At 34.3% G+C, this 25,432-nt stretch overlaps 1 protein-coding gene across 2 annotated transcripts in view; it reads left to right on the forward strand.

The window, feature by feature from the left end:
* LOC128858520 (cAMP-specific 3',5'-cyclic phosphodiesterase-like) overlaps positions 1 to 18,574 on the forward strand; it is an 88,957-nt gene extending 70,383 nt beyond the window's left edge. For both annotated transcript variants that reach the window (XM_054094881.1, XM_054094882.1), the window contains exon 3: positions 17,007 to 18,574. In XM_054094881.1, coding sequence (XP_053950856.1) covers positions 17,007 to 17,010 — 4 coding nt within the window. In that variant the 3' untranslated portion in view covers positions 17,011 to 18,574. The remainder of the gene's footprint in view (positions 1 to 17,006) is intronic.
* The last annotated feature ends 6,858 nt before the right edge of the window (positions 18,575 to 25,432 follow it).

Genomic DNA, 25,432 nt, shown 5'->3' on the forward strand with positions numbered 1-25,432 from the left:
AAAGTTTCTATACGAGTATATGTGTAGGCAAATTTACTATAATACACATATATGTAGTTTATTGCGGATCGATTTAAAAATCGCTCATTGCTCTGTGAAAATCGTATTCTAGGGATCAAAATAAGAAACTTTGCCGAAGGAACAATACCTCTAAAACGAATTCTGATGTTCCCCAATTTGGGTCGAACTTTTGGGTAGGGGCAAATTTTGAAAAATCCCACTTTGACCCATTTAGAGTGCTCCAATCGAGTCCAAATGTATGACCGACCCCCACTAACTTTGGACGGCCGATCCACCCATACCAGTGGCACACCCCCTGGAACTCCCCTGGAGGGCTCTCCATACAATCATTTCAAAATATCACCATTTTTGGCCTTTACATGAGAAAAGAAACTAAAAAGTTCGACCCAAATTGAGGGACATCAGAATTCGTTTTAGAGGTATGGTTCCTTCGGCAAAGTTTCTTATTTTGATCCCTAGAATATGATTTTCATAGAGCAATGGGCGATTTTTTTGCCTCCCTACAAAAGACACTAAAAGTTCGACCCAAATTGGGGGACATCAGAATTCGTTTTAGAGGTATGGTTCCTTCGGCAAAGTTTCTTATTTTGATCCCTAGAATACGATTTTCATAGAGCAATGGGCGATTTTTTCGCCTCCCCACAAATCGACCCGGCCTAATACATACTTATCTGAATATGAATGTATGTATGTTCCAGTTGGAGTTTAACCCGATGAACAGATTTACATATTTATTTATCTACCTATCTGAGATATGTGGGCTTATACGCAAGCTTTTAGTACTTTGTAATGCATTTAGAGAATCCAAGCTACAAAATTTAAAAACTTAATTCTAGTACAACGGAAGGTAAACATGAATCTAAAACTATCAGTTAGATATATAATATATAAGTCTAAATATGGCTTCTTGGGATTACATTTAAGTAGTGAAAAAATAAATAAATGGGACGAAAAAACCAATGTACAGAACTAAAATAATTGTAGTTACGCCTATTCATAGCAGTCTTGGCAGATTCTGCGATGGAGTTCCATAGCCTCGCAGCAAAAGCCTTAGTGAAGAAAATCATTGATGAGGACAAGAAAGACTATTAAAAATAGATAAAGATAGATAAAAAGAGATTGTCTGTAAAGTCGGTTTACTGACGATAGTTTAACGTGACAACGTCATAAGAAAATATTGATGGAATGTTTGCAATTTTCAAAACGAAATTTTAATTTTATTTGTTTGATAGATATTTTGTATGGATATAGAGAATGAGTTAACATTAACATAACATAATATACTTTAACATAACATAACATAACATAACATAACATAACATAACATAACATAACATAACATAACATAACATAACATAACATAACATAACATAACATAACATAACATAACATAACATAACATAACATAACATAACATAACATAACATAACATAACATAACATAACATAACATAACATAACATAACATAACATAACATAACATAACATAACATAACATAACATAACATAACATAACATAACATAACATAACATAACATAACATAACATAACATAACATAACATAACATAACATAACATAACATAACATAACATAACATAACATAACATAACATAACATAACATAACATAACATAACATAACATATAACATAACATAACATAACATAACATAACATAACATAACATAACATAACATAACATAACATAACATAACATAACATAACATAACATAACATAACATAACATAACATAACATAACATAACATAACATAACATAACATAACATAACATAACATAACATAACATAACATAACATAACATAACATAACATAACATAACATAACATAACATAACATAACATAACATAACATATAACATAACATAACATGCTGTTCAAGCAAGGTAACGACGCATGAGCAAGATAACGACGCATTTTTTGGTGCGTGCAGCCGGTTACATAGAATTATAAGACGTTATCACGTCAAAAAATAATAATAAAATTAAAACAACAGGTATTATTAACAAACTTGGTTTTATTTTAAATTCTTCAAGTAAATCAAATTAATAAAAGTCAATAAGAAGGCATATGCAAATACAAATACGTGAATTTATAAATGTACATATGCGCATATACATACATATATAAGCTCACTTAAGTAGGAGAGAGCAAGATGTCGAACGTTGCCGTTCGTTTGCTTTGTTTGCTTTGTCGTTCGTTCCGCGCTTTCGCTTGCAGTTCATTCAATGCAATGAGCAAGGTAACGACACATGAGCAAGGTAACGGCAATGAGCAAGGTAACACTAATGAGCAAGGTAACGACACATTTTTTCGTGCGTGCAGCCTGTTAAATCGAATTATAAGACGTTATCACGTCAAAAATAGATGGACAAACTTTTAGTGAGCTATACCTCTGGAACCAAAACTCACCTTTCCGTGAGGGCCCAACCGCGGAAGTAGAACTATACGAAAATGAGCGCGGCACTATATTGTTGTCTTGCTATCAAATGAGGTCGAAAACTTCTCTGACAGAGTTCGTTTCCGAGTGACTCTTAACATTTTTTGTTATTAATTTATATATAGTATAGAGTATACATATTAAAGTAAATGGTCTTTCAAAAGACGTTCCTAAATGTTGTTTAAAAATAAAGCATATTCAAATTTTCTTCGTTCAAGTTTCACTATTTTTATTCAAAATGCGGCTATTAATAATTATACTGTGTATAAAATCGGCTACACACTGTCTTACGAGAATAAAAATTTTCAAGGACTCCCTCACACATTACCAAATTGAGTGCAGCAATCTCGATTTGAATGTTTTATTTCAGCTCTGGAATCAGAGCTTATTCACATATTCTTTACTTTACAAAAAACCCCACAAAAATTTATCTAGTCGAGCTAGATCGCATGATCTAGGTGTCCAGTTTATGTCATTATTACGTGAGATAGCGCTAGATCGCAATAATACAATGTTTCCCGTGTTGTGTGACCCGTGGCTCCATGCTATTGAAAATAAATATCGTCTATGTATATTTCTTCAAACTCAGACTAGAAAGAATCTTCCATCAGTTGTCTATAACGATGCCCATTGACTAACGGTAACAGCTCTTTCATTTACATGATCGAAGAGAAACCAGCCAATTATTCCACCAGCCCAAAAGACACATCAAACAGTACATTTAGTGGGTGAAATGATTTGTCTGAAATTAGTCGAGGCTTTTGTTCTCAATTTTAGTGGATAACATGATTTTTCTGAAATTACTCGAGAGTTTTCTTCTCCCCAGATACGGCAAACTTTTGTTGACAAATCTAGCAGGTGTGAAATGAGCTTCATCACTAGAGATGCATTTTGCGTTGTTTATAACGTTTTTAAAGATTGAACATTTCTATAATAAGTTTCTATGATTTTAACGCGTTGTTTTATCATGTAAAACTATACATCTATCTACTTCACAAGTGTCATAAGAAAGGTACCGTCTAGGAATTATTCACTACTGACATCTGGACGTAAATTTTCAAGTATGAATTTCAAGCGAATCAATGGCTTGAAATGTGCTATGAAAACTCCCCTCTATCAGAAACAACAATAAAACGATGGTTTGCTGATTTCAAACGTGGTCGTAGAGACACCGATGATGCACAACTCAGTGGATGTCCAAATGAGGCGGTAACAGCAGAAAACATCAAAAACATCCACAAAATCGTTTTGAATGATCAAAAAGTGATGTTGCGTGAGTTAGCTGACATCGTAGAGATACCAAAAGAATGTGTTGGCTTTATATTGCATGATCATTTGACTATGAGAAAGCTCGGTTCAAAATGGAGGCCGCGTGAGCAGTGAGCCACTGTTTTTTTTTCATCAAGAAAACCCACCGTGTCACAAGTCAATCAAACCAATGGCAAAACTATGATGCATGAATTGATCTTCGAAGTACTCTCACATCCACCATATTCGCCAGATTTGGCTACTCGCAGACCTAAAGAAAATGCTCGCCGGTGAGAAATTTCGCTCGAATTAAGGGGTTTTCGCTGAAACTGAGGCCTATTTTAAGGTAAAAGATAAATCCTTCTACGAAAGTGAAATTGAAATGTTAGAGCGGCGCTGGAATGTTTGCGTTGTTCTTGGTGGAAATTAGTGAATAAAGCTAATTTTGAGCTAAAAAAAACGTGTTTTCTTTCTAGGTTCACTCTTGCCGGGTTCTGCTATAAAAACTATACCACTTATTTAAATATTTTTCCAACATATTGTGCGCGATGATACTTTTCTTATACCAATTTTATATGCAAAATTGAGCTTAAATTTCCTAAAAAAAATATATGTAAGTGCGAGAAAGAAAGAAATATATGTACTAATATATGTTGTTTAAGCACAAAACGAGCGCAATAATGAAATATTAAGAGTGTTCTTCGGAATTTATCATTGATATTATTATTGTCAAGAATGCAGGGTACCTATGACCACTTAAGGACTTCAAACTTACGATGATTTCATTACTATATAGTTCATTGAAAAACAAATAAAAGTTAGACTTCACCAACCAGAACAACTTTACGAAGATGTTTGCACTGCAGTACGGCGGGACACCAAAGAAGAACTCAGTGGATGGGCCGTTTTGCCTCAGCACAACGAAAACCTTCTGAGTTTCATAAATAAACCGTGCAAACTATGCGCGGCGGTATTTGAAAAAGAGCGAGTTAAACCGTGTGAAAGAATGAGACTACGAGTGTTTATCATATCTCTGCTGGCTGCAAATCGTAATAGCGAATGTAGCCAATCGTCGGACCGATATCCGCATACGCAAATGTGGACAAAACTAAATTAGTCAGTTTATGTACCAATATACATACAAATAGTGTGATCCCAGCTTAAGTTAGCCTCGATACGTAATTAGAGGAAAGGTCAAAGTACTACAAATTATGTTATTTTTTACACCTTGATCATAAAAGGTATTATGAAGTCTTTTAAGCAAATAACAAAAATTGACTTTGTGAAATTTCTAAACGGAATTTTCAGAAATGTTTTCTTAGACCGCACAGAATGTACTAATTTTTGAAGTGAAACTTCTTTAGCGGCGGTCTGATAATTGAGCGAGAATGGAGAGTGAATTGGAAAAAATGTAACGTTTAGAGATTTCGTTACGCGAGCAAGAAAAAAAAAATACAACGTAGAGAGAAGGAGAAAGAGAGCTATACATTTTCTATACCTAAGACATAGGCTTCGTTGTAAGACAGAGTATACAGATATATAACATAGAGAGAAAGAGAAGGAGAGCTATACATCATAATGTTATGTGACAGTCCCGCTTAACAACAACAAAACGATTAACGCTAAACGATCACATTTACCATTAGTTTGTGCTTGTACGACGACCATTCACAAGTCTCAGAGAAGCACGTATTCTGAAGTTGTTTACGAATATAATAAAAAACATTCGCAATCATTAGTTTACGTTGCTTTATCACGAGTCATTTGTATTGAAGGCTTGTGGATTATAACGAACGGAAATGATTTTAGATTCTACCATGGTCGACGAGCATCAGTCCTATGTCTCATTTACAAGATGAATTCCGGAGACTATCGTTAAATAGACTGGAAACTATAGATAAACAAATAATCGATTTCATGACTCAGAGAAGAGGGCTATCTGTATATACTCTTAATTGTCAGAGCCTACGAGCACATTCCGCAGATTTAACAGACTCTGTCATCCGCAAATCGAGTATAGTACTTTTTTACGAAACTTGGTTAAACGATAACGAGGATATTAGTATACCAAATTTCAATTGCGTCATCAAATATAAACGACTAAATGTTAGAGCTGGCGGTGTGGCAATCTACCAAAATCAAGATGATAGCGTTAATATCGTCACACCAAACATGAAAATGACTGCAAGGCAGTCTCAGTCATATTCATCAACAGTCACACCAGTTGGCGATGTTTGCATTGCAGAATGTCAAACGCTGAATGGAAAAACGAACTATTGCCATAGCCGCCATCTATATCTCACCGAACCAAAATCTGGATGACATAATATATTTCATTCACCGCTCACTAGTGGTTTACAGCCACGCACGTGCAAATGCACTTGGAAGAGGCGAAGACAAAATTCCACTGATTCTCGGGGGAGATGTCAACGTAAATTTCGGATCCAATGATACTTTGCCGTTGATTCAATTTCTTCGAGAAACATTCGGTTTGCAGATAAACAATAACCCTAAAGAATCAACAACAAAATCTGGAACTACACTAGATGCAATTTTCACACGTTATCTAGAAAATATTGAAACACGTACATATATTTCATATTTCAGCTATCCCAAACCAATTATATCAGTATTTCTAATTGAACCACCAACAGATGATAGCATAATGCATATATAGTTAATAAAATCGAATTTTGTGATACAAAATTGTATACTATTGTATTGCTTTTGAAATTATCCCTGTCTCCTTCTCTTCCTCTCTCGCTCTCGCTCTTTCTCTCTCTCTCGCTCTTTCTCTCTCTCTCTCTCTTATTCACACTCATTCACACACAGAAGTTTCACTTCTACCACGTGTACGATGCTGCACATGATTTTTTTGTTGGAATGTCTTCAAATTGATGTGCTTTTGTTAATTAATTTAATTTAATTTAATATATGGAAAATAACAATAAATTATTATTTTACAATAAAAAAAGGAGCACTAGCTGCCAGGGCTTACGGCTCAAATATGAAAATATCACTTGTAATTTACTTGCACACAAATTAATTTACATTTTTACATTCCGCCCCCATCCTCGTAATCCGCAGCATCAGTTGGCTGTATTTTTCGCGATTTTCGTGATGTCACCTCGTCTTCCTCCGAGCTGTACGCGCTCAATTCATCCGACATATCATTGTTAGCATCTAAATCGTTGTAGTTGTGGTTGCTTTTATGAGTATTTGTACTCGTATTGCTTTTCGTCGTTTTACACATTTTTTAATTTTAATTCAATTTCCTATATTTGAAAAATTTAATTTAATTTATTAAAAATATATATGTAACTTATATTCTAACAGGAATTTGTATGATTAAGTCCCCAACTTTTTGAAACACTTAAAAATATCAGCATTGCATTGTAATTAAAAATATACTTATCCAACCATAAAAAGATAGCTCCGAATAGTATGTAAAATACATATGTACGTGGAATATTTACTACGAGTACTACATATTTATTTGAATGATATACTTTGCATATTACTCCGACAGATACACATACTACTCTGATTTGAAATATTACTGGATCATTCTTTTCCACGTAATATAACTGTATATGACCGAAATTCGAGAGCATTGACCCACTGTTGGTGTGTTGGTCTACATAAGATTTACTTTCAGGATTGTATGGTCGTTTTTCTTTACAAAACAAAGCATTAAGTTTTTTATTACATGTAATTTTAAAATGAGAGAGCTCCTAAAGTTATTTCTTAAGTCATTCATTTAATTTAATTGCGAAAAAAACTGAATGAAAACACTGTAAAATGCATAGATAATAAATCAAATGAATTTTTCCGCGCTATCTTTCGGAATTCATGAGCGCTAGTGTGGTAGAATTTGCGAAAGCTAGAATCATTTTTTTCAACACAGCGAGCTTTTCGTAGAAACTCAACACTCGTGTCAGGGAACTTAAAAGTTGTAGCAAAGAACTCGCAAATGAGCTTTTCCCCACTTCTAATCAGTATTGGCATGTTGGTCCTTGTGGATACAATTTCATTAGGCTATACGTTTCAATACAATTATATCCTAAGTAGGGCAAGCGAAAATAAATACTAAAGGTCTTATAAATCATTTATAAAACTTAAAAAACAAAAATGATTTTAAAATGCTGCAAAAAAATACAGACAAAAAAATTTGCATCAATTAAATTAGCACTTCATAAAACGTTCATATGTATATGTATACATGTTTAAATAAATAAAAAGTAGAGTAGAATGGGGTAAGATAGGTCATTTTTTTTTGAGAGCTCTTGCTACGGTGCTTTTGCATTGATTTTGAAAAATAAGCAAGATTTTGAAAGGTTATTTATCTGCTAACATTTTGGTTATACTGACCTATGTTTGGCTAAATATTTTGGAAGCTGCATTCAATAAGACAAAGGTATTTTTTTTCGATATTTTTAAGATCGGGGGGCACGATAGGTCACTATATGTGAGGGGAAAAGAACAATGTACATGGCTTGGAAATTAACGTTTTAACTTTTATTTATAGAGTATGAACACTGCACATGTTATAAAAGTTAGGAATTTTTCTTTAATTCATCACGCGAGCACGTAATGTTTCGAACGGAATTTTAAATTGTTTAGAGGTGATCGAACACTAGTGCCATCTCGGACTGCCGCGATTGCGTTTTTTACGTCCTCTTCACTTCGTTTCGGAGTTTTTCGCACATAATTACGCACCATTTTGCTGCAAAAACAATTAAAATTTATTTTATTCAATTAAAAGTAATGACCTATAATGCCCCCAGACGGCTGACCTATAGTGCCCCCAAGCACATGTTTTATGTTAGTGTCGATATTTTTTTTTTAAACAAAAATATCAAAAAACTAACACATTATTCGTGTTCAGCAATATTTTCTACGTAAAATAAAACTCACCTGACAAATATTTACATACATTAAATGCACTGAACCGTAGAATAAAAAAAATGCTATGTCGGAGAAAAGCTCACAAAATACTGAACGACGCCAGAACTAGGATAACTAATAAATGGTGACGGCCGAAATGACAGTCGCGAACGTTGCTCCCCACCACGTATTCAATTCACATAAGACGAGTGACCTCTGCAAAAACAGTGTGACGAAAACCCCACCTACCTATTGTGCCCCCATACCTATCTTACCCCATTCTACTCTAATTAGAAATCACAATTTCGGTATTGTTATTGTTTTAAATAATAATATTTATTTTTTTATTTATTTGAAAGAGTAATAACTAACACAGGCCAACAACCAAAAAATTTTTCGATAATTTTAACTAATTACTGATTACGAAAAAAATTATTAAAAAGTTATATCACCCATCAATTTTTCACATTTTACAATTAAGTAAAGTAATAAAGTTTATGTACCAAAATGTATCGGATATATTTCACAGTCCTGCGAGGTACAGTTTCTAAAACGGCTATGGGTGTTTCTTGAAGGTTTTTTATGCTGAAAACGAATATGACCCTGAAAATGCTCCAGCACGTCAGGATTTTTGGCAATTTGAGGTTAAATAGTCAAAAAATGCAGATTTTGGCCATTTTTAAATTTTTTTTTGAGAAAGGTAAATTTTTGTTTTAATTTTCCACAACGGCATCGCAAAGTAGCTTCAGCTTTAAAATCCATTTTTAAAAATATTTTTGCGATTAATATAAAAAAAGTTATACTACTAATCTTACACAGATAGATAAATTTATAAATTATGTTAATACTATCGATATCGCGAAGCTTTCGGTAGGATGATGGTTTGGTATTGTTAAAAATGGAGGTTCTTATTTGTTTGAGTCCAGCACATTCGTCCAGAAGGTGAATAACGGTGTTGTCGGTAGAGCCGCAAAAGGAGCAGGTTTGTCTTGTGGAACCTTTTAAAAGCTGTGCATGTGTGGTGAGTGTGTGCCCAATTTTAAGGCGAACAAATATTTTGAGTTTGCCGCATGATACATTAGTTGAATATATCGGAGTTTCCCCATTAGGGTTGTAATTTTTGTAGCCGTGATGATAGCTACACCAATCGCTGGCGAAACATTTCTGAATATATTTGTTTACGAGCTTCTTAATGTCTTTATCGATGAAGTGTTCGGATAGATGTAACGGTTGTCTGGAAGCTTATTTGGCAAGTTCGTCAGCTTTCTCGATCCCGCGAATAACGGCGTGACATGGTATCCACATAATTTTTATGGAAACCCTATGTTTTAGAAGTATTTTGCGAATTTTGTCAATTAGTGGGGTGTTGTTGATGTGGTTAGCAAGGGCTTCGAATGTGGATTTACTATCACTACATATCAGATATTTATTTCCACTACCGGAGGCAAACCGTACCGCTTCAAATATTGCAGCGGCTTCAGCTGTAAATATCGAGCAATATATTGGCATTGCAGCGGCCGAAATCAAACCACCAAGCTCGTTTGTCACTGCAAACGTAGTGCTGGTGTCAGACTTCGATGCGTCTGTAAAAATAAATTCCCAGTTACCTCTAAGAGGTTCAACAAATTTGTTATAGAGTTGTTTGTATTTGTTGGGGCTGATAGAAGATTTTGGATATTTTAATAAAGTGGTGATGAAGATAGATCTTCGATCCAACCACTGCGGATGCGTTTCGATTTCTGAGAGCGTTGGTACAGAAACAATGTCGAGGTTCTTGAATAAGTTTAAAATGCGCGATATTGCCGACTTGGACTTGTCTTTTTGAAGCCATTCTGATTCAACGTATGAAAACAGCATCTTGTTTCTGCAGTGAAGCATTTTTGGGATTAGCATCATTGAGTTGCTCAGTGTTCTTTGCGAAATAGCTGGCAGTCCTGCTTCGGCTAAAATTACCTTTTTTGGAGGCGTGGGAAAAGTGCAGATACTTCTCCTGGCCGCAGCATGATATGGTGTTTGTAGGCGTTTGATATGCCTTCTGGCGCAGTGACCGTATATTGCGAGTCCGAAATCGATTTTAGAAAGTATTATGGCTTTTGTTACGTTGACAAGAGTTCTTATATGTACTAGACAATGTTTAGATGAGAGGTATTTTACAATATTAACTCTATAGAATAAGCTTAGTCTAACATATTCACAATGATCTTTGAAAGTATATCTCTTATCAAATATAATGCATAATATTTTTAAACATAAATAACAATATAAATAAAAATATATTGCGCTATACTACCGAAAGCAAAGGAAAATATATTGTGAGAAAGATTCGGAAACATAGGAAATGTGCATTCGGTATCCTCTGATTCAGTATAGCCATTGTGCGATTTTTTTATTTGGATTCTCTAAGAGGCTTGTTATTTTTTCAATATTCAAAGAATTTATTTTTCGGCAATAAAAGTAAAATTGTTTACATAAATCATCAACATTTGCAGTTTCGACCTTTATTTCAGCTGTATTTGCAATATCTAAAGCAGATTTTAATTATAGGGGTATCCACTTTTTATAACTATTTTGGCATATAGCCATGACTTACATTAAAAGCTACATTCATATCAGACCATTTTCGAGAAGTTGACTTGCCGAATGCAGTTTTGCAATATTATTTAAAATATTTTTTGCCACAAATTTAATTCAGAAACATGGGTAAAACATTAAAAATAGAATCATGCCCAATAAATATCAGCAAAACTCATAACTCGCATTTGTTGCAAAACAGGCCGAAAAATGATTTAACAAATAAGGTCTATTCCTTCGCCTTGACTTAAAACGGCGTCATATACGATTTTTATTAAGAGCTTGAGAACTTAAAATGATAATTCAAAACGGAAATATTGTTGGAATGACTTTTTTTATTATGATCTAGTGGATTATTTCACAGCATTTATTTTTTGATTATGATATCCCGCAAATATTCACCGTGGCTGCGCGTAACGAGGTCCATTAGATCAGCCCAATGTTCTACTACTTTTTCCCATAAATCTTTCCTTAAGACGTCAATGGCGCCCTGAATATTGCAATAAATCAATTGTTATGTGCGCTATATGGCAAGTCGGGTGATCTTCTTGGAACCAAATGCCATAACAGCCGCACAAAATTAAATACACATTTAGTGTAATTTTGATGTTTAAACTTTGATGCTTTTGTAACTTAGAATCGGCTCTGGTGACATTCTACAGGCGTTACTATATATATATATAATTGGCGGGTACACCCCTTTTGGGTGTATGGCTGAGCTCCTCCTCCTATTTGTGGTGTGCGTCTTGATGTTGCGCCTTGGCAATAGAAGAAAACGGTCAACATCACCTTCACTTTACTTTTTGATCGATCATAGGGTACATACATATCACCCTGAAGAAGACATGTGTGTAGTAATCGGCAAATAAATATTATTTAAAAATTGGTAAGGTCTTTAGATCTGATAAAAGGTTTAAAATAATTGAGCTTAGAAAAGCAAAAGCACAAATTTTATAAGAAAAATATAGTCACACATATATTTTAAATTAAAGTAACAGCAAAATTTAAGGTAACAACAGAAAATCGTGGTGGACCTTATTTTCTGATTTGCAATGACGACATCAAGTAAAACTCAATCTAAAAAAATATGGCTACGCCTGGTTTCGAGCCTGATCGATGTTTGGAACAATGAAAATGTGCGTTGTGTTCCGACTTCAGCTTCAAATTTTTGCTCATGAATCGCTAGATGATTAGATTCTCTGTGGTCATTGAGATATTTTCCTAAATATATGGAGGTATTGATATATGTCTGTATGTATCCTTTTTTTTTGCTGGTATATAACATCACGATCTGTCGGAAATTTTGGAATTTCCAAGAAACACCACCTATGATTGTGAACGAATTTCCGGATTAAAATTTTTATAGGCGATAGAAAATTTGAAGGAGAATTCGCGGCGAGAACTGAACTTGATTTCGGAAAATGAGTTTCGAAAGTATTTTGTAGATGAATTTAATCGTTGGCATAAATTAAATATTTTGAAATAGGTCTGCCTTGAAGAGGCAGTAAATAATATGTAAAAATTCAGAAATTGAATTCAGAATGCGTACGGTATTTGAAGGTATGCATATGTATATGTGGTTACTACTTCCCGTAACCATTATTTTTCTTTTTGCTCTTTTTCAGATAAACATGAAGGAGCACAACTTAACGCAAGAAATGAAAACACATGCAGATATCGTCGCTGTATGTGCAAATCACACCGATTTAAAAAATCTCTAATTTTCTCAAGGGCGTCTGTTTATTCGTTTATAAGTTTCGCCGTGAATTGGAAGCGGCAGACAGCGATGCAGAATCCGTTGTAAAATGCAAAAAATACGAGGAGTGTTCTGGCACTGTCCAATCTGTACAATTAATTCAACAAGTGCAAGCGATCAGTATCGAGGACCCTTCAAATCCAATGCGGGCTCTTGTCTTTAATGTTTCTGAGGGTTTTATCTAACGAGTTGTCTATGAAGATCTTAGCTATAAGTCCTACGTTATCCAAGTTATCCAATCAAATAACCTTCTAAACAAAATTAAATATCCAGAAACGACTGAAAACACCCAACTTCTGGCGACGTAATTCCCCAGATCTTAGTTTTTTGGATTACTACGTAGGAGGCATAGTTGAACGCGAAACCAATAAACATCCTCATAAGGCTCTAATTCGGAATTAGGAACATTCAATTTGGGCATACAATCATTTCTGGATTTTATTGATAGATATATTATAAGTTAATGTTGTGCAACAAATTTGTGAAGTTTCATTAAATTTAGTTCAAATACCATACACACCCTGTATATATATTTATATATAAATATAATTGGCACGTACACCCTTTTTTTTTGGGTGTTTGGCTGAGCTCCTCCTCCTATTTGTGGTGTGCGTCTTGATGTTGTTCCACAAATAGAGGGACCTACAGTTTCAAGCCGACTCCGAACGGCAGATATTTTTTATGAGGAGCTTTTTCATGGTAGAAATACACTTGGAGGTTTGCCATTGCCTGCCGAGGGGCCACCGCTATTAGAAAAATGTTTTTCTTAATTTTGGTGTTTCGCCGAGATTCGAGCCAACGTTCTCTCTGCGAATTCCGAATGGTAATCACGCACCAACCCATTCGGCTACGGCGGCCACCCTGTATATATGCACGTACATATTTTTTGTGTTTTGAGAAATTCCTGATACTCGTTTGACAGAATGTGTAATTATATAATTAAAAGAGTTAATTGCAAAATTATTTGCAGATGAAAAAATGTTTATCTTTTTAAGTAGTCCGTGTTATATACGCTTTATGTGATTTTACTCGTTTTCATCAAATACCATTTTGCCCCATCCCTAGGGCCGATTATTCTCAACAAATGTTTTAGGGCCATATTTTTTATAAAAATATTTTATAAATATTGGCATTAGATCGGATTTCAAAGGTCTTATTAGCTCCTTAATAAAATACTTATGCATAATGCCATTTTGAATTTACATTGCATTCTCGACGCTGTTCTCATTCGTGCAAAGTAATTGAATTTATTTGACAATGCAGGTTGGCCACATAAAAGCACTTATCCATTAATGACAGTAATTAGTATTTGCAGCTTAAACTCGTCGTTCAGTTTCATGACACAATTTTTTAATTGATTGATTTTTTTAGAGGAAGAATTAATGGATGTTCGTTTAAAATTTGCATTTAATTTGAGAAGGATACTGAGGAAATAAACAGAAGAATTATAAAAAAAAAAAACAGTAACAATTATAGACAAGCAAGCTTTGAACTCCTTTAAAAGCAGCAAGGTCGCTCGAAAATTATTTTATTTGTTATTTATTATCTGTTGAGTGTACCTTTGGCCTTCCCCCCTTTTCGCTTCATTGGCAATATCAAGAGATGTATAACTCATAATTATGCTAGTACCACTGAAGAATTGAAAGTGTTGCTGAGTATTGTATAATACGAAGATTTATAGAGATTATAGAGGGTGGTCCATATATAGAGTCGTTTGATATTTCGATGGTGACAGCTCTTTTCCACTGAAAATCTGCCAGAAAGTCAGTAATATTGGGTAGTCGAAAAAGTCTTTTCGTATTTCTAATCAAACTTCAACTCATTTTTTTTATATTTATAATCCACTTTATTGAACCAAATACGTACCATTTTGGTCGACCACCTTTTGCCATTTTTCTTCTAGAGACATTATTCCATCAGTGTAAAACTTTTGTGGTTCACAGTCTTCTCTTGAAGCCAACTTTACTCCATTAAGGGAGTTCTGCATTGACCGAAACAAATGGTAGTCCGATGGTGCAAAATCAGGGCTATATGGTGGATGCATCAAAACTTCCCAGCCAAGCTCTTCCAGTTTTTGCCGAGTCATCAAAGATGTGTGTGGCCTATCGTTGTCCTGATGGAAGACGATGCCCTTTCTGCTGATCAGTTCTGGCCGTTTTTTTTCGATTGCTTGCTTCAATCTCATCAGTTGTTGACAGTAAAGTGTAGAATCAATCGTTCGAGCAGGCTGGAGCAGCTCATAGTGGATGATTCCTTTCCAATCCCACCAAACACACAGCTTAACCTTTCGAGGCGTCAATCCTGGCTTTGCGACCATTTGTTGAGCTTCACCACCCTTGCACCATGCTCTTTTTTGCACATTATTGTCGTATTTGATCCACTTTTCGTCTCCTGTTACCATTCGCCTCAGAAATGGTTCGATTTCATTTCGTTTCAGCAAAGAATCGCAGATGTTAATTTGGTCCATTAAATTTTTCACAGGCAATTCATGTGGTACCCAAACATCGAGCTCCTTTTTGTAACCAGCCTTTTTTAAATAGTTCAAAACCGTTTGACGATGAATGCTTAGTGCTTTGGCGATGTCATGGCAGCTTATGTGACGGTCCTGGTCAATCTATTCCATAATTTCATCGACTTTTTCAACAATAAGTCGACCGGAGCGAGGTGCATCTTTCACATCGAAATTTCCAGAACGGAAGCGAGCGAACCATTGTTGTGGTACACTGATACAGCATCGTGTCCGTAAACTTCACAAATTTCATTAGTGGCTTGCGTGGCATTCTTCCCTTTTTATACAAAAATTTCAAAATATAGCGAATTTCTTCATTATTTTCACTGATTTTTGAACAGCTATAACTTTTTTTCAACTTCAACACTCTGCCAAGCCAACTACATGAAGCCTTTCTTCTGTAATTTGCTCATATTTTCATTTAAAGCTACAAAGTATCTGCAAGGCACTAAATTCGTGCCCTGCTTGCACTGGTACTAATATACTTCCATGTAAATTAGTTTTAAGAGGGAAGGAGGTATTTATCAGACACCGATTATGACGATACGCAATCCCTACTTGGTAAACAACTTTCCAAGAAAAATTTTTCCAGCTTAGCCATTTAGTTTGCTAAGAAGAAAAACTATAGAGAATCACGAAACCTCACCATGGTCTTGACCAGCACCTGTAGGTCAATGCCTTTTTACTTAACCTATAATTACCTTAGCATATGTTAGCATAATTGAAAATTAAGTTATTCGAACTTATGCACTTACATTTTTATTTTTTCTCCTCTGTATAATTTTTTGTCGTTGACATTGTAACACTTTGGGCATTTGCTCAGAAAGAATTAGTCCTCTGGCTATGAGCCAAATACATATAAACATGTACACTTATGATCTCCTCTATCGACTGATATACACAGATGTATGCAGCACTTTATATCCGGCACATGCTTTTGGTATAAGATATTTTCTAAATGTCCCCTACTTGCACATCTATAAATATTTATTATTTTGGTGAAATTATCGATGTGATATTGGCATAATTGGGACCCTAACTCGCCAATTTCGCGCCGAATGTTTTCTTTTAAAGGCACCTACTGTTATTTCTAGGTTATCCATATATGTACATATGTTAAGACCTAATTTTAAGAATGCTGCAAATAAAATAGTTCAAGGGCCTTATATATAATATAAATATATGTATATATATATATAATTGGCGCGTACACCCTGCTTTGGGTGTTTGGCCGAGCTCCTCCTCCTATTTGTGGTGTGCGTCTTGATGTTGCTTCACAAATGGAGGGACCTACAGTTTCAAGGCGACTCCGAACGGCAGATATTTTTTATGAGGAGCTTTTTCATGGCAGAAATACACTCGGAGGTTTGCCATTGCCTGCTGAGTGGTGACCGCAATTAGAAAAATCTTTTTCTTAATTTCGGTGTTTCACCGAGATTCGAACCGACGTTCTCTCTATGAGCATTATTAACCATTTTAATAATTTTTAAAACAATGTATTATATTTTAGTGTCCAGTGTATCTTACATTTTTAAAAACTTTTCTTCCATTTATTTTCAGGTAAGCGTAAAAAAATATAGAAACTTGTGTTGTGCATCGGCGAGGCGACAGTAGGGATCACAAAAGTAGGTATTCATCATATCCTACGAATATAATATATAATATAAATCTGAAAGTATGTGAGTGAGTGAGTGAGTATGTTTCTAAAATGATAAAATGTAGCAAATAAATAATATAGAACCTATATTAAGATATGGAATATTTTTTTAGAGAGAGATGAAATCTGTTTATAAAGTTAAAATAAATTAAATTAATTATTTAAAACAAATAAATTACAATTACAACAAATTTTTTCGATAATATTTTCGTAGGGGGTTATTACCTGGTTGAAAGATTAGATACAAGTTAATGAAGAAGTTAATCGGAGTATTAATTTACCTCAAATTATTTTGACAGCACTTCATAAAATAAAATTAAATGAAAAAAGTTTTAGTCTACAAATTTATTAAAACACATTTTTGAATAGTAACCGAAGGTTTTCACAGTTTTGAACTGGGACTTGAATAATGGATACGTTGTAATAAAGTATTCGATTAACGCGAGCCCAAATTACATTGTGCCTCAAAATGCGTGTATCAGATCTTAGTAAACATAATATACATGTTTTGATATGAAAAGACATTCGAAAAATTCGTTTGTCAATACGGAAAAGATTTCTCTGTTGACTTGGTGTTTTTTTAATTAAATTTTAATATCTTACTTAGTAACTTTTACGAAGTAAGAAACTTTTAATTTCGCTGTAGATTGATTTATCATTTATTTGTCTGTTTTGCCTTTTCTGTCAGATTTATAGTATTATTAGAATAAGGCCTTACCAGCGCAAGTCAATTCTTTCGCAGAGGTGGTTAAAAGGCCGATCTGCGAAAATGGCTAGACAACAAGACTTCTTGTTCTGATTATACTGATCGGCATAATACGGCATTAATGCTAAGGCATGTATGTTCTTGAAATCAGGTGTATTTCGTTCCAATTATCTTAGGTTATAGGTTATGTAGGTATTAAATTGTATCAGAAATATCTGCGAACTGGTTTGACAAGTTTGTGTTGTTACTACATAATTGTTGGAGATAATTGGAGTTGTTGGTATCTCGGTGCTGTCAATCATAATGTCAGAGAAGCATAATTGTCAACTTAGCACTAAATTAATTTTTTTTCTGAACTCAAATGAACAAGTTAAGTAAGTTTTAAGCAGAAAAAAAAAAAAAAATCTGTCTAGGCCAAATTGAAAACCTTTACTCTGTGAGCAATCAAAAAACAAAAAATCATAGCTTAAGAAATGCAACATCTTCCAAAGTTTATAATCCCAAGTCCATTAACGAAAAAACACAATCCAATAAAGGACGGAACATCAACAAACAAAAAAGAAGTTCGTGTAAGTTTTCAGCTCGATGAATACTGTTAAAATGAAAGTTCGTAACTGTTTGCCTCTTCTTCCAGTAAATACGTAACTTGACATAAAAAATGGATTAATGAAACAGAATTGTTATTGTGAAAATTATAACAAACCAAATTAGGTAAATTGTCACAATGATAGTAAACACGTTTCTCAAAAAAAAAAAAAAAAAAAACTCAAAATCAAATATATACTTAACTTTTTTCATTTCTGATATAAATTGTACATTTTAAATACATATATGTACATATAATACATAAGTATAAAGGAAATTTTTTACCGAATCGTTATAAACGAATACGTTTTGTGTTATTGATAATTATTACAAATGTTTATTGTTTTAATTTTGTTTACTGCTAACTGTAAAAAGTATTTTCTGATTTAAGACCATTTAGTACTTTTAGAACAGTTAAACACTTTTTTCCTTAACTTTTAGTGATTTTTGAAACCTAAAGGTTGACACTACCAAAAAGTTTTATCGGAAGTTGTACGGTGATGTGCGGTTCATTGATGACATTATTGTTCTATGGACCTTTTGTTTTTTGTTTGTTGATGTTCTGTCCTTTATTAGATAATATTTTTTCGTTAATGGGCTTGGGATTATAAACTGTGGAAGATGTTGAATGTTTTAAGCTATAATTTTTTGTTTTTTTGATTGCTCACAGAGTAAAGGTTTTCAATTTGGCCTAGACAGAATTGTATTTTTATTTTCTGCTTAAAACTTGGCATAATTTTTATGGTAAGGATTTCTTAGATTTCTTGTCTAACCAAGTATGTTCGCCAAAACATATCTATAGATAACTTACAAATGGGGCAAAATGGATTATTTCTGCTTTTGTGTATGTCCTAGTATTGAGAAACTTTTGCATCGGCTTAGTATATGTTTTAATTTACAGTTTGTACCAAGCTCACTTGGCAGTTAAGATCCGTCGAAGGTTAGAACAAGAAGATTTGCGTGCAGGGGTTTTTCATCAATTATTTTAGTGAATTTGTTGGGAGCATTTAGGAACATTTAGTCGGTAGTTTAAGCATTGCTTGCTAGAATTAAATATTTTCTATTCTTTAGTTTTTAAATGGAGTCAATCTCTTTGGGAATTAATTCTGCATATTTCTGTTTTCATTCCAAAATGGTCTTAGTTTCGTAAGAGTTTTGTCTGAATCACTTGGAGAGATCCCTACTGAATACTTTTTGGAGCTATAAAGCTAGCGATTATCGCCTGATAGTAATGAAAATCTATTGGATGATTTGTTTAGTAGCCTAGAGTTTTTTTTGTTTTTTATGTTATTTCCTTTTGTGTTTAAGTTCTTAGAAAATATGCCACAAACGGAAACACCAAGAAATAACGGAGAGACGCGCAACAGAACATTTACAGTAGTCACACACATCCGATCGTTTTGCAGCTAGTCAATGGCTTTGAATTTAATAATGACCTGGTTATAGTTTGCTGAAAACAAGTGTGGAAGTGTCAGTGACAATTAGTCAGTGCAGTTAAAGTGAACTTAAACTTAGTTGAACTCAATAAACTGTATTAAAAAGAAAAATTGCCGTTCCAATTAGACTAAAAAAGAAACAAAATATTATTATATATAAGGAGCTAAACGCTAGCCACAAATTACGTTTATATTCAGCAGATAAATTGTTTTTTTTTTTTTTTTTGCTGACTTCTGCTTTTTTATCACGCGTGCATAGTAATTGTACCGTAGAAAAGCCATAAACACCAACGAATGGCGCCGAATAGCAATCCAAGCATATACATATACATATACACCTACATACACATACTTGTATATCCTGGGAAGAGCACTCACCTATGTAGGCTCGATTTAATCATTGGCAAAAGTATATTTTAACTAATTAATATAAGTAGAACCAGACAAGGACAGGTAAAAATAAAACGTAGCCATCAACTTAACTGTTGATTGCTTGTAGCTCAGCCATGTTTACGCTCTTCAAATATTTATTATTCCATCCAGCCTTAGCAGGTATTAAGCATTTGTGCAGGAATTTAATATGTGTCTGAAGATTTACTTGGGGAGGACAATCTTATTGTTTTTCGGTTTTTTTGTTGTTGTTAGAAATTGTACTCTTGTACTCTTTGTACGTACTTGATATTGGCGAAACATTTAACTACTCGCGTATTTGAGGATATTCTGCTGTTCCTCTTTGTTTTTCCCCCACAACACTGGGAAGTTTTGCTCGATTTTGGTCAAATCAAGTCGATAATATTCTACAAGTACTGGAGTACCAGTTTTAGAGGTGTTAAAAATGGAAAAGCCCGCAAACAAGCTCTTAAATCAATTAGCAAACCATGTGGGTCCCCGTGTTCCCCTAAACACATTCCCAGTAAATATCGAATTAAATCATTCTAAATTGCTGCAGTTAAAGTAGGAGCAGGGCCGATGTTAGTTGATAGCAGGGATGCGCATTCTGCACTACCACTAAATTGCACTGCGACTAATTGTTTAGTGGTAGTTAAAATAAGATTTTCATTATCACTAAATCTTCAATTTTTCAGTGTTTAACTTTCCGCTTATCGCATTAATTATTTTGTGCACTATGCCCAACCCTGGTTGACACAAGCTCCGAAATTTTTTTTCGTTCCTTGACATGTGATCTAGAGGAATGCTTTTGAAGACAATAGAATTCCTATATCATTATTGCGAACTACCGGAATAGCTTTTTTCATATCTCTGCAACCACTTTTTTTATTTCACGTTTCTGGGCAATTTTGCACATTATAGCACTTTAGCCTTCAACTAAGCCTCAATAGCCAGATTACTGTTTGATTGAAATAATTACAATTTTAAAAAGTATTTACTAAATACATATGGTTTTTACTTATTTACATACTTCATTAATAAAATATATATGTAAATATAAAATTTACGCTTACACCTTTTTTGGGTGTTTGGCCGAGCTCCTCTTTCCACATATTTGTGGTGTGCGTCTTGATGTTGAGTGACCTACAGTTTTATTAAAATACTTTTACTTAGTTTAAAAAATTGTTTTTGTGGTGATATGAGTTTTTCACAGAGAACCAACCTCAAGAAATCACCTTTTTCTCGTGAAACACAAATGAAAACAGGCTTTTTTAATATTCTGAGATTGCCAAATTGCGTACATAGGCCTATTATTTAAATACTCTAGTTCTTTTTTTTTAGAAATGCTGCTGTTCCGCATTACCCTTAACTACTCCTTCACTTGAATAAGTAAAAACGAAAATTAAGTTATTTTATTGTATATTTTCCTTCATTTCTAAGTAATATCTACATAGTGTCATGGCACACAAGCAACAAAGAGAAAGAAGTGTAAAAGTATGCATTCTCAAGCCGGAGTTAACTCTCTGTCCTTCCATAGGGCAGGGCATTCACAGTGGAAGGGGAAGATTGTCTCCTTTTTCTCCGGTTACTCACAACTTTGACAGTATGTGTTGTGAGGGATGCCCATTTTGGCTGCTTGTTCTCCGACAGACCAAAAGCCAGTTGTGACTGCCGTTAGTCTCCAGGCGTCCCGTCGCGTTATGTTCAACAATGTTAACTATTGTTTGAGGTTGTAGGTGGGCCATAACGTTCTGCTAATTTTGCATTTCGTCTGGTCTCTCCATCTACAATCCGCGATTAGGAGGTATTTTAGGGAAATCGTGCTCTGGACTGGACCTAATGGTGTGAATACTGATTCTGCCAGAGCGTTATTCATGGCAGATCCCCCTCTTGCCAGTTCATCTGCTTTTTCGTTACCTTCAATATTCCGATGTATAGAGACCGAGATTAAGGTAACATTATGGTTTCCACTCAAGGTGGAAAGGCTATTCCTCATTTGTTCCACCACCATAGAGGTTGTTGTAGCTGAATCCAGTGTCTGGATTGTAGCTTGGCTATCCGAAAGAATAGCGATGTTGCCCATAAAAGAGAAATCAAGCTTCTCCAATTGCGAGTACTTCCACCTGGAAGACACTGCAGGCATTAGGGAGACGCACAGATTTTTTAATTTTAAGGCTATGAGAATATATGCAGGGTGCGTCATCTTTTATGTAAACGCTGAATAACTTTGTTATTTACAAACCGATCGACTTGAATTCAGTACAATTTCAACTATGGATCGCTTTACCTCAATTATGCAAATCAGTTGTGTTTTTTTTTCAAAGTTATTCAATGTTTTCATACCGACATAAAAGATTTTTATAATCACACATGACCAAAGAAGGGGAGATAGTACTCCTCCCTGTGGACCACCCCTATGGACTCTCTTAGTTATGTTGATATTACCCATATTAGCTGTAATGATCCTGGTTTCTAGCATAGAGATGATCCAATTGCTGATATAATGTTCCACCCCTAAGTCCGTTGGATAGCATTAGTGCGAACGTTATTAAAAGCGCCTTATATGTTAAGAAAAGCTGTCATGGTATACTGTTTGCTTGCTAGAGACCCCTCTATTGTTCGTATTGCCACGTAAAGTGCTGTCTCCGTCGATTTGCCTTTGAGGTAAGCATGTCGTGCAATTAATATACTAGAGCTCTCCAGCGAGCTTCTAATGTGTGTGTCTAAAAGCCGTTAAAATGTTTTTAAAGTCCTTGGCTGATTCATGCCCCCTTCTATCTACCTTTGGTATGAAGATGACGCTAAAAAGTTTTCAGCTATTTCGAATATAACCTAGGTTTAGACACGCTTTGAAAATTTCCATTAGCCAGGATATTTAAAGGAGAAAATGATTTCATTGTCCATGCAACATTCTCTTTTGTGACTATTACGTCGGCAAGATGCTGTGGGTCATAGCAGCTGCACCGGATTCTCCCAACATCGCTTTCTTGAGCGCTACATCGCGGAAAATAAGTGTTTAAGAGAATTTCTAGAGATTCTTCTGCCGTAGAAGACCAAGTGCCATCTGCCCTTTTGACCCAAGAAGCCATTGAATGATCTTTGGACAAAATACGGCTGTACCTCGCAGAATCCCTGGTAGATTCGATCGAAGAAAAAAAATCTCTCCAGTTCTCCTTCTTGGCGGCCCTAGTTGCCTTTTTGAATTGTATCCGACTTTCTTTGTACAATTGTGAATTACCTGTTGAGTAGCGTGACCTAGTAGAATAGAATAGAATAGAATATAATAGAATAGAATAGAATAGAATAGAATAGAATAGAATAGAATAGAATAGAATAGAATAGAATAGAATAGAATAGAATAGAATAGAATAGAATAGAATAGAATAGAATAGAATAGAATAGAATAGAATAGAATAGAATAGAATAGAATAGAATAGAATAGAATAGAATAGAATAGAATAGAATAGAATAGAATAGAATAGAATAGAATAGAATAGAATAGAATAGAATAGAATAGAATAGAATAGAATAGAATAGAATAGAATAGAATAGAATAGAATAGAATAGAATAGAATAGAATAGAATAGAATAGAATAGAATAGAATAGAATAGAATAGAATAGAATAGAATAGAATAGAATAGAATAGAATAGAATAGAATAGAATAGAATAGAATAGAATAGAATAGAATAGAATAGAATAGAATAGAATAGAATAGAATAGAATAGAATAGAATAGAATAGAATAGAATAGAATAGAATAGAATAGAATAGAATAGAATAGAATAGAATAGAATAGAATAGAATAGAATAGAATAGAATAGAATAGAATAGAATAGAATAGAATAGAATAGAATAGAATAGAATAGAATAGAATAGAATAGAATAGAATAGAATAGAATAGAATAGAATAGAATAGAATAGAATAGAATAGAATAGAATAGAATAGAATAGAATAGAATAGAATAGAATAGAATAGAATAGAATAGAATAGAATAGAATAGAATAGAATAGAATAGAATAGAATAGAATAGAATAGATCGATTTGAGGTTTACACTAGGATCTCATGGATTTTTGTCCCCTCTATTCATCACAGTATCTCATCCAAACCTGTGAAAGTGTATTGAAGTATCCGGAGATTGGTCGCGGAAACGAGAAGAGTCAGTGGACCATGTCCCAATTTAAGCAGATGACTGCGCAATCTGCTTTGACCTGTGAGAAGGGCCGTGAGAATTCTCAGTTTATCTTTAAGAGGGATGCCATACCTCTGCTGATTGTACCCCCCGTTAGGATTTTGCCTTGTGTAGCTCCATAATTTGATGTCAGCTAACCTCTCTTAGCTTTAGCTCTTATAGCTCAAGGATTTCTCGGACAGAGTCGGCCTTTTTGGTAAAGGCTTGATGTTACGTCACAGGGCATAGCACATTCACGTAAAGTACGTTTTCAATTTAAATATATCATCTGCTCTGGAAATGAACTAAACACTTATAGTATCGTTATTTCCAACACCATCCCGCCTCCTCGTTCAACTTATTATAAGATTCACCAAAAGTCCCACCCGCGTCGTTTAAATGTGAAACTACCGTTCTCTTAAACTAGGCAAACATATTGTTTTAAAATCAAATGGAAATTTTCAAATGTTTTTGCAAAAAAGGGTTTCTCTTCAAATTTTTAAGTTATTTTGTCATTAAATTATCAATACAGTCAGGGCATTCAATCTTAAACTCCTGCTAGGTTTGGCAAAATTTCTTTATAGTTTATTTATCTTTGCATTATATATCATCACCTCCGCCTTTATTTTCAAAATAAAGAGGTCATATGCTTTGACTTTTTGAAATAGTTATTAGGAAGGCAAAGTACAAGTGTAAGCAGGGTTCGATTGTTCATAAGACAATGTACATAACTGCCCAGCCGATGCGGGGCCTACACACAGATAAAAAATTGTTTCATCGGGTGAACATTTAATTTGAAGATTTGTATCCTCAATGACAAATGACAAGATTATTGTTTTCACATGGATTGCAATGTCTTAATGATATTTGATTTTCTCGTGGCGAATTCAACGCCAACCAAAGACGCCGATGCAAGGAGTTGGGGCGTGACAACCATTCAGCAATGTTCGAAACTCCCTGTATGAAACACCAAATGATTCAAACGTTTTTTCTAATGGTGCATTTCTGCTATTGAAAAGCTGCTAATAAAACTATCTGTGG

Source organism: Anastrepha ludens, chromosome 3 (genome assembly GCF_028408465.1).
Source record: "Anastrepha ludens isolate Willacy chromosome 3, idAnaLude1.1, whole genome shotgun sequence".
NCBI classification, from domain to species: domain Eukaryota; kingdom Metazoa; phylum Arthropoda; class Insecta; order Diptera; family Tephritidae; genus Anastrepha; species Anastrepha ludens.